Source organism: Biomphalaria glabrata, chromosome 17, assembly GCF_947242115.1.
Source record: "Biomphalaria glabrata chromosome 17, xgBioGlab47.1, whole genome shotgun sequence".
Lineage (NCBI taxonomy): Eukaryota > Metazoa > Mollusca > Gastropoda > Planorbidae > Biomphalaria > Biomphalaria glabrata.
This window is the reverse complement of record NC_074727.1, coordinates 21905570-21916036: the sequence shown is the minus strand read 5'-3', so window position 1 is coordinate 21916036 and position 10467 is coordinate 21905570. Positions and strand designations below refer to the sequence as shown.

Genomic DNA, 10467 nt, shown 5'->3' with positions numbered 1-10467 from the left:
TAAATAAGAGCTGAGTACCTGTGTGAAAGTTCACTATGGAAAATATTTTTGTTTTGTGCTAGACACATAATCCCCACTGTAACCTTGGCAATATATAAAGAATTTGTGTATATGTGATGATGTGAAAAAAAGAAGATGGCCTTATGGAGCAAAATGAGGCTCCTATTTACTCTTATACTAGAGAAGTTCTTTGATTATTGTTTTGCAACTAATTTATACAAAAGATCACTTTAAAAGTGCAGTCAGTATCTTGACTTGATTCAGTTATGACTTATTTCTGCTTGATGCATTAATATAACTAATTAATTACAGACTGTATATTATTACCCTATATTAATTGCTCATGCAAATTGTAATTAAATTATGACATTGTTGTCTTTATGTCATTTATTTTTAAAATTACATTTATTAATTCCTAACAATTGGTGTTGTCAATTATATTCTAAAAATAATAATGCTTGTCTTCAAGTTCGAAGATTAATGAGGAATGCAGTATTTTCCGCGGCTATGCAGCCCCACCTGTGACCTACATATTTTACCACATCCAGGGCAAGCATAACCATTGTCCGCCTGTGGTTGATTAAGATTTTCTTTTCCAGTTTCAACAAGCTGAATAGCAGTCGCAATCCAATTCTGTTATACATAAAAAGAAAGGATTATTTTTGAGTAAAACAAATTATGTTGATAAATTTAAACAAATGTTAAGGATAGCATGTAATGATGTAACAGTAAGTAAAGTTCCCCTTTCAGACCTTATGATCTGAATTGCAGATGATGTTAAGGTCATCTGTTTCTTTGGCCAAAGGTTAATAAGCAGGGTGTCATGTGGCCAGCACAATGACCAACTGATTTTACTATCCCCAACTAAAGTCAGGTCCCCATTAGAGTCGGGTGTATTCAGGGGTGCCCTAAAAATCCCGAAATTAAAAATCCTAGTTTTCACCGAGATTCGAATACAGGACCACCAGGTTCAGAAGCCAAGCGCTTAATGAACACTTCATATTGTTTATTTAATCAGATATAAGTTAATGTTTAATGAGTTTTTAGGAGTTAGGTTATTGGAAGACATTAAAAATAAAAATTATCTATCAAAACAACTATTGCATTAGGCTAGAGAACATTATGTAGTGTCTCTACACTGGCTTCCAGCAGAATTTGGTTGTCTTACAGCAAATGGCTTCTGAAAGAGAACTTCCATGTTGTGAAACACACATTTGAGACCCAAAGAAGAGCCTTTACCAAAGAAGTGCAAATGTCAAAAAGATCATTTAATTAGACCCCCAGCAGATAACAGGTTTGTGTTAAACATGAAAGTAGCTACTGCATCTGTGTAGTCACATGAAATGCTGACTGCAACTGTCCTTAATCTTTCCACCTGAAGTCAATGCTTAGTAAGTCTACAAGATAACATTTTTTGATTTGTCAAATTCAATTAAATTATGGCTTTTATATAGCACTACTTTCATGCTTATAGCATGCTCAGAGCGCTTTGGTCCAATCTCAGTTGTGGACCAGTGGGGGGAGGGGGTATCTAGGAGAAGGTTTTTCCGTGCTGCCTTTAGGTGCTCAGAAAACACAACTCTGCTGGAGTCGGGTGTTGAACCTCAAGCCCCCTTCATAGGTAGCCAAGCCAAGTTCAAGCGCACTTAGCCTCTACCATGCTTTCCACTGGAACTAAAGACAATGAAAACCCAAGCATATTGATCGATAGAATTTATTATTGGTAGAGCACAAGCACAGCACAATCACAACACTTTTGTTATATCAAGAAACTTTGAGTTCTGACTTTTTTCTTATCACATAGTTTTTCACAGAAAGTTTGCGATGATCTTAATCATGAGTACAGTAATACACAACATGCAGTCAATTAAACAACAATGTAGCATATATCACAAACAGCATACTTGAATATTTGTCCAGTTTTATATTAAAATTTTTGTTCAGGCTGAAATATGAAATTACAAAAGTTGATGATTCTACAGATTGAATAGTATTTATTACATTATTCTAGTTTACATGGTATTGAATGGCTTAAAATTTAATAAAATAAAAAATTCCAAAATTGTGCAGTCAATTAAACTCATGAACTACAGAAGAAAATGTTTCTAAATTAATTTTAATTATTTTTTTTCTAAAGACTCCTCTCCATTTGGTTATAACAGAGAAATCTAGAAAGTCCTTTACTCCACTTTCAGTCAGGGTGTTTTAAGATCAGTTGTTAAAATTGAGAAGTACATAGGAGCTCAATTGTATGTTGTCTAGGGACCATTTGTCATAGAAGGTCTGAACACTGACCTGCATCCTGTGGGCAATGGAGACCAGTATCTTGTCATGTCACAGGTCTGTATGATGTGGTAATGTACTAATGGCCTCCACTGCCCACATGTTGCAAGTCAGTGTTGAGGCCTACTATAGCAATTGGTCTTGGTTGTCTGCCTTCATTTGCATCTACAAGAATATTGTTATAGTAGTAATGCTGAGGTGGAAAGCTATAGTCGAACTGAATTTCCTTTTGTTTGGACCAATACAATTATATTTTGAAAAATCAAATGTAAATTTAAAGAATAAAAGATAATTTACATTCTTCAACATATTGTCTTTAGAAAGGCTATTTAATTTTATTTTTAGCATAGAACATAGAAACTGGAAAAAGAAAATTGTTTCTTATCTTGATAGTGCAATGAACAACTCCTGTTGGTCTGATGTAAACATAAATTGTAATATGCAAATTGTGGTTTAATTCAGTGCAAAAATATTCACACACTATTGAGTTTTTTTGTTGTCACAAATGTTTTTTCAAGTCAAAGAGATTTTTAAGTACAACCAATGAAAAAAATATTTTTTTACCTCACAGCCATCAGGGGAGTGAATCACTCAAAACAAATTGTTCTACACCACAACAGTAGATACAATAAAAATGTAATTCTATTTGTAAGGGGAGGAAATTATAGGAAAAGTTTCATCCCAAAGTAATTACCTTGACACTACTCAATTGATCTAAAACACAAAGGCTTCAAAATAAAATGTGTATTCTACCATTCTGAGTAATTGCATTATTTTTACATAGACCTAAAACACAAGCAATTTATGAATAAAATGATAATAGCCTCACCACTGCCATGAAGAAAGTTGTAGATTGTCAATTCTTGATTACCTATAGACATATTGCATAAGCTTTTGAATCTGAATCAAACATGTAACAAATGTTAATTCATCTCATTTTAAGGTTTGTGGTTGGGGGGGGGGGGAGGGAAGCTCCTTTATTTTCAAAATAGTTTTTTTTTTTTTGTTGCTAAACTTTGCCAAGGCCATAACACATTCAAATATTTCAAATCTTGAGCCCATTTCAAAATATGACAATTTACAACCAAAGTACTACCGTTACACACTTAGTCTTAAAACACCACAGAAGCAAAAAGATTTTGCATTGGCATAAACTTTTGCAAGTTATTTAGAAAAAAAAAGTATAAATTGAAAAAGATGAACATGAATTTGTACACTAAATTGCTTGTAAAAATTTTTAAGTATTCTACATGGAAGCAGAGAGACAATGACTTCTAAATAATCTAGACTTAAGGACAGTGAAACATCTGGCTGGCTTTACTTTTCCCAAATTATATCTTATCCTTTTAGAGCTGAATGTTACTTTAAAAAATGTCTTATAATTGCCCCTGAGCTTCATTAGGATTTAAACATATCATCAGTTTAACATAACAGCACTTTAATCTCCCAGCAATAAAGGAAATGGAATCTGAGATTGTTCTCTTCTTAAAATAAGGATTTCGCGTGTACCTTAGTGCTTACACACACAAAAGTATTTAATTGTTTATATAAAGAACCAGCATTAAATAGTATGGGTCTGAAGCAATTTAACCATAATCCAAGTCTTCACAGAATAAACTAATCAAATAGATAGCCTGTTAGTCCAGTAGCTGAACCTTCTTTAACCCAAAATAAAAATGAATAAAACAATGAAAACACAGGTATGAATTAACACAGGTCTGTACTTGAAAAATAGTTTATCATCATTTGTGACATTAAACAACATTTCAATAAACAATCAACGGGTAGCAATGTTTGTTTTTTTCAGTTCACATGGTTAATAAATATTTGGCATGATAATGAAAAAATGAAAAGGATAATTGCTCAACTGAAATAAATATCACATTTTTGTTAATAACAAATCTTGTTTTTTTTGGCATCACATTGTTAGAGCAAGCTTAAGTTTTTTTTTTCCAAGTTTACAATTTATAAGCTTTTAACAAAATTCAACCAAAACCAAACCAACACATTCAAATTAAATATGCTATTTCTAATCATGAGCATATATGTCAAGGAACGTATGGTTACTTAAGTACATATGTATGTTCAAATCACTCTGGAGAATAATTGTTACTTTCAATAATTTTGTATTTAACTGTTAGCTTTCAATATTTATAGTTTCTATCAGACTTTGTTAAAGTTTGAAAATATAAAGTATATTTGGCAGCTGTAAAATTGTTACTGTAAACTATCTTTAAAGCAATGCCAAAGCTGGAACGATTTCCATTTTGTGTGTACAGATATTTTTATTATTTTGAAGTCCTTCTTCAATAAAAAACAATTGTAAGTTGATCATCATTGGAAATTTCTTGACACCAAACAATTAGGACATCAAATATATCCTTATACTACCACTGAACACTATACCACAAGTTCACATACACAAACTTCCCCTTACTAACACTTGGCACCATTTACAAATTACTGGACATCTAATTTTGCAAAACAACAAAGATTTGACAAGACAATACTTAACAGCAACACCTTATACAATACATTTTTTTATGGATGAAATAACTTTCAAACCTCCACTTTTGCAATGAAATAAATACATTTCAATAAGGAAAAAATTTCTAGTCTTAAAAAAAAAAAATTGTTTTCAATTATTTTTTGATATGTTAACAGAAACAGTGTTTGGTCAATTTTGAGATAGAATAAACAAGTAAACCAAAAACTTTAATTTCTTTTTACAAAACTAAAAAGAATTTCAATTGGATTTCAAGTTCATTAGGTTCAAGCAGAAATCATAATTAAAAGAAAACTAGTGATTTTCATTATTTAATAATAATAATAATAACAAATCAACAGCATTATCTTTTTAAAAGACATATTTGTTATTCCTATCCATGTTATTCCTATCCATGTTCCTCTTTTAGGAAGTTGTACTAAGTAAGGTTAATTTTAAAATTTATTTTTAGAAATTGTCTCTTGAGTCTGTGATCTTATCTTATAAATTACCAATGTATCTGTAAAGAAGAATATTATTACATCTTATTAGCATATGGCTGCTATAACAACTTGAAATCAAATGACAGTTTTGACCTGAATCTAAAATTGTCCGTGACATCCTAACAGATCACATCTAAGGTTTTTTAATTATTTTGATTTCATTTAACATAATATTGTATAACAAAGTCCAGACCACTGTTAACATTATTTTTATAAGAAAAGTAAAAATTTATATTTATAAATAATATATTTACTGTTTGAAATTATCACATTTTCCCATTGCAACTGTAACACTCAAGAGCTCTGTTGCATATCACTGGTCTGCTGTCTAAAGAGAGGTAGGGTTTGATATAGAATCATACCAAAATTTTGATAGGGATTATTTTCATTGAGCTGCGAGACTTTTTTTTTCCTTTTGGTGAGCTCTCCATGCTCAATGCTCGTCACTGTTATAATCATCAAAATTTTCTCCCTTCATAACCTCAGACTGATGATAGCGCCCCCTGCTGGCAAAGTCTGCATTGTCTTCTGTCAGCTGTGCCTCAAGTGTTTTGACATCTGGCATCTTGGAGGCTACTATAATGTGCTCTGGGGGAACATATCCTGGCCTGATGAAAGATGGAGCAGAATATTAATGGATTTATTTTTCAAATCAATGCATTTATGGATTTGTAGAACAATAAGGATGGGCTGGTAATGTTTTTAGTTCAACGCCTGGTTTTGGCAGCATATTTCAATGGAGCTAGAGGTTTTACATACCAATCAGTTTTAATGAGTGAATTGTATAAGATAAAAAATTAAAAATTACTAAAAGGGGAAAATTGAATTAAAAGGAAACTTATATTTATTGCTGTTTGTAATATTATTACATTCAACATCTCCTTCTTCATGGTCAAAGATTAGTGAATTTCTCATTTCCTATAAACTTGATGATGGCTTTTAGTCCAATCTTTGCTTTAAAAAGCTTGCCACACACATAGCATGGGTAAGTTGGGTCTAATAAGCCTGCTTCTTCTGTCAGCCTTTTGTAAGCTCTGCGTTTTTTCATGCTGACTGCTCTCCTTGCCTCACCCTAGCCTCGTATCTTGAGATTCTGACACTCCATGCTTCACACCATGAGAATATTCAATACACAATATACAGTTACTATGAAGAAAAAATAACTCCCACCTGCACTTATTGCAGGATTCTTTCAACCATTCATAGAAATTAAATTCAGCAATACCTGGGGTAAATAGAAAATTTCTTTAAAAAACATGTATATCTATTCTTGGTTTTTAATAAGATAATAATAAAACCAAATTCTTTAAAATAAATATTTATTGAGAAGTTGTGAAGGTAAGGGTACTGACCAGGGAAATATCCTGGACTTGCTCGACCAATGTAGATATAGATGACCAAGAAGACAAGTAGTTCTATCAATGCAAACAGCCACTGTGTTGTGAACATGATGACCAGACAGATCAAACACTACCAGAAGATTGCAAACAGATATACCAGATTTACAATGAAAGAATGGTTATGAAACTATTAACTTTAAAAAAAATTAATGAAAAAAATGTATTGATTATTAAAATTATTTGATTTTCAAGTCTTTCTTTAAAAACTATAACATGGCAGGTTGGCAGGTAAAATTTCAATGGCCAATAGCTAGCAAAGGTGATTTGATGCAAGCTCATAGTAATCAGCTTGGATTTATAATGAATGAATTGATAGAATTTTTAAGCACTTAGCTGATTATCTTATTGTCTCAGGGCATTGATTTTTACTTGAGATTGTAGTCATAGACTCTCTTATAATAAATTCTTCTGATTCTCTGGAAGCATGACCACGCCTTGAGTCATAAAAGGTAAGTATGCAAACTACTTAACACATATTTGCACAGAAAAAGATAAACTCAACTTAACCTACTCTTTGAATCTGTAGATTTAAAGGTGAGTCTCTCTCTATTAAATACTCTTTGGTACGTACTCATCTTGGGGCACAATGGCTGAGTGGTAAGCACTTGGCTTCCGAACTATGTTCCAGATCCTGGTGAAGACTGATTTTTATTTTTGGATCTTCGGGCATCTCTGAGTCCACCCAGCTCTAATGGGTATCTCACATTAGTTGGGGAAAAGTAAAGGTGCTTGGTCGTTGTGCTGACCACATAGGCCACAGAAACAGATGACCTTTACATCATTTGCCCTAAAGACCACAAGGTCTGAAAAGGGAACTTATAGCTCTTTTTTTTATGTACTCATCTGTATAGTCTCAGGAACTTTTTAGTACAAAGTACAAGTCTGCAGTACAACAACTCTAGCTCTGCCTCACCTTGATTTAAACCAGGGGTTCTCAACATGTGGGTCGCGACCCCTTTGGGGGTCGATTGACGATTTGCCAGGGGTCGCCTAAGACCATCAAAAAAACGGATTGTTATTGTCTATTCTTCTATTGCTGCATGTGTGTGTGTGGAAGGGGTCGCAACAGAGTGGGGGGGTTGTAAAAAGGGGTCACGAGCATAAAAGGTTGAGAACCGCTGATTTAAACAATGGGTTTTGTAATTAACAATTTATGGTTCCAACCCTAACCACATGTTAAGTAAATGAAATAATTACAATTCAACTTACTCCAAATAGTGACAGCCATCTGTTACATAATACAGAGTACCATGACCTAGGCTGTTTTACAATCTCAGTGTTTGGTGTCCGTTTAACACCTGGAGATGATTAACAAATTGGGTTAATGTATGATCAAGCTCCCCTGTACAGGCTTGATGAACTATATAGACCTGTTGTCACTGGGTTCTGCTGGAATGATATGAAATCACCAAAATAACTCTGTCATATGAGCACACACAAACTTTATAAGCTAGTCATCACATCACACACTGTCTGCTCTCAGAAAACTTTAACACCTCAAGCGGTTCTCTTATTCATGCCAACTAAATAATATGATTAAAACTAGATTATGCATACAAACTCACATTTACCTGTAACAATTTTTTTAGAAAGCTTATATCAACTAACTCTGGTGTTTTTACAAATGCATTTGAAAAGCGATCAGAGTAATATTCACCCATATGGCCATATAGTCCTTTCTTTCTCCCCTTTCCCAACTGGTCCAGACAAGTGATAGGATCATGGCCTAGTAAGAAAGCTAAGAGCATGAAGTTGTGCTAAAGAAAAACAATTTGTAAAAATATATATAATCGAAAGTGGTTCCACAAGGTTGTCATTGCTGGAAGTGGTAATGGATGTAAGCACTCCATTACCTATAAAATGCTTCCTAATGGCATGCGTCTCAAATAGCCTCTGACAACCAGTCCAACTCCTGGCCTTCATGTGTGGCTCAGATATTGAGTCTGGCACAACTATTCTCACTAACCAGTAAGCTTCGGGCAGGAGGGGCTCATTAGCCATGGCTAGCTACCCACCTAGGAGAAGGAAAACTCTGAATTCAAACCTATGTTACCTTGCAGCTATACCCAATCATGGGAAATGCTTCTGGAGTCAACCCTAAGGAAAAACCAGGAGCTTGCGACCCTAAGGCAGTTTGCAGCACCCAGTGCTACACCCTGGCAAAACCTGCAACACCGCTGACCCCAAACTGTATCGGAACTGCCGTTCCTTTGGATACATCAGCTGCGTGGAGAGGGGGAACTGATGTGTGGGCGACATTTTTTGGACCATAGCTAAAGCCAAGGCATTCATCTCATTTCCATGAGATGATCCATAGTCGCTTCGCGACTGAAGGAGGCCATAGATATAATCTCGCAAATGTTTCTTCTTTAGTCTAAACCAGTAATGCCCAACCTTATTAGGTCAGCGACCCATTCTAACTTTTTAACGTATTTAAAAAAATTTTCTTGTGCCAATTACAACTCATTTTTATCTTGTATTAACTAGACAACTGCTTTTATTTTGTTCATAATACATTTTTTTAAACTATACATTACATACATAACCTATTACATAGTATATTTCTATAAGATTTCAAAACTAAATAAGTTTTAAATTCAATTCTTGAGGTCCAAAATTGACACATTTAAGCCACAAGGTAGAAGAAACAAATAATAATACTTACAATCATTAGTTATGCAAAAATAGAAATAGAACCTAAAGCTTTAAAAGCTCAAATGAATGAACAACTCACCTAACAAATGTGTGGTATCATTTAAGTCTTCTGGCTGGTTGGCAGGAGAACCTTCAGAATCTATCTTGGTTTTAGTGGCATCAAAGTCAGCCTCCAAGTGTGATGCAGACTGTGAAAGCAGACGATGCCCTCTGTGTGTCAAGCGCTCGGGGAAAAGCTTATCCAAGTCATTAGCAAATTTTTCTAATGAATCTTTGTTTTGGCTCACATCTACAGTTTTACCTATGACAGTTCATCAAAGAAAATAGATGATTAAATAAATATAAACATGTGGACATGTACCTAATCATCCACATGTTTCAGATAACTGAGGTCCAATCAACATTGACAAAATATAGAGCAATATCTTATCTTATAAATTACAAATGTTCAATCAAAGGAGAAGATAATTATGTCATTTGGCTAATGTTCCTTTGAATTAGAACAGAATAATCTTTTCAATACTTATAACTTTTAATACAATTATTTTGCTGCTTTTCCTTTAACAACCACAGACAATGTCAAACATATTCATATATTTTCATTATTAGGAACAAAATAGTGTTAACATTAAATGACAAAAGGTTCAAAGGTCCATTTTAAATTTTGATATAGGCTAGTAAAATACAATGTGCTGTAAAAAAAAGAATATAATGATCATTGAAAATAAAAAGTTCACAAAAGATAATTAAGGAATTTTAGAATAAGCACCAAAAAAGACCATCTCACAAATAAGGCCATTCAAAACAAGATCACAATGGCTATTGGGCCTAACAAAGAATTGCTGACCACTGTCAAAAAATGCAAACTTTAATCTTCAAATACAAGAACAAAATTTAATAAAATACTCAGAAAGACACAAAGATAAAGGCACATTCCTCATCCCATATGCTAGGACAAATTTGTACAAATACTCCTTCTTCCCTAGTGCTATTAGAGCATGGAATGGGTCGCCTGAGCTAGCCAGGAAAACCAGTGACTTGGCAGAATTTAAGTCATTGGTTAATATGCATGACTGAATGCATGACGCGTAGGATGTAATCATCTATTTTTTTGAAGTACCGGTAACGTCTGTATTATATA

The 10467-nt window shown here is 33.6% G+C and overlaps 1 protein-coding gene across 2 annotated transcripts in view; it reads right to left on the bottom strand.

Moving 5' to 3' along the window:
• Nucleotides 1-1696: 1696 nt before the first annotated feature.
• LOC106051514 (solute carrier family 12 member 8-like) overlaps nucleotides 1697-10467 on the bottom strand; it is a 32663-nt gene continuing 23892 nt past the window's right edge. For both annotated transcript variants that reach the window (XM_056015908.1, XM_013206695.2), the window contains exons 12-16: nucleotides 9406-9627; nucleotides 7881-7969; nucleotides 6624-6741; nucleotides 6442-6496; nucleotides 1697-5879 (exon numbers count right to left, since the gene is read on the bottom strand). In XM_056015908.1, coding sequence (XP_055871883.1) covers nucleotides 5705-5879; nucleotides 6442-6496; nucleotides 6624-6741; nucleotides 7881-7969; nucleotides 9406-9627 — 659 coding nt within the window. In that variant the 3' untranslated portion in view covers nucleotides 1697-5704. The remainder of the gene's footprint in view (nucleotides 5880-6441; nucleotides 6497-6623; nucleotides 6742-7880; nucleotides 7970-9405; nucleotides 9628-10467) is intronic.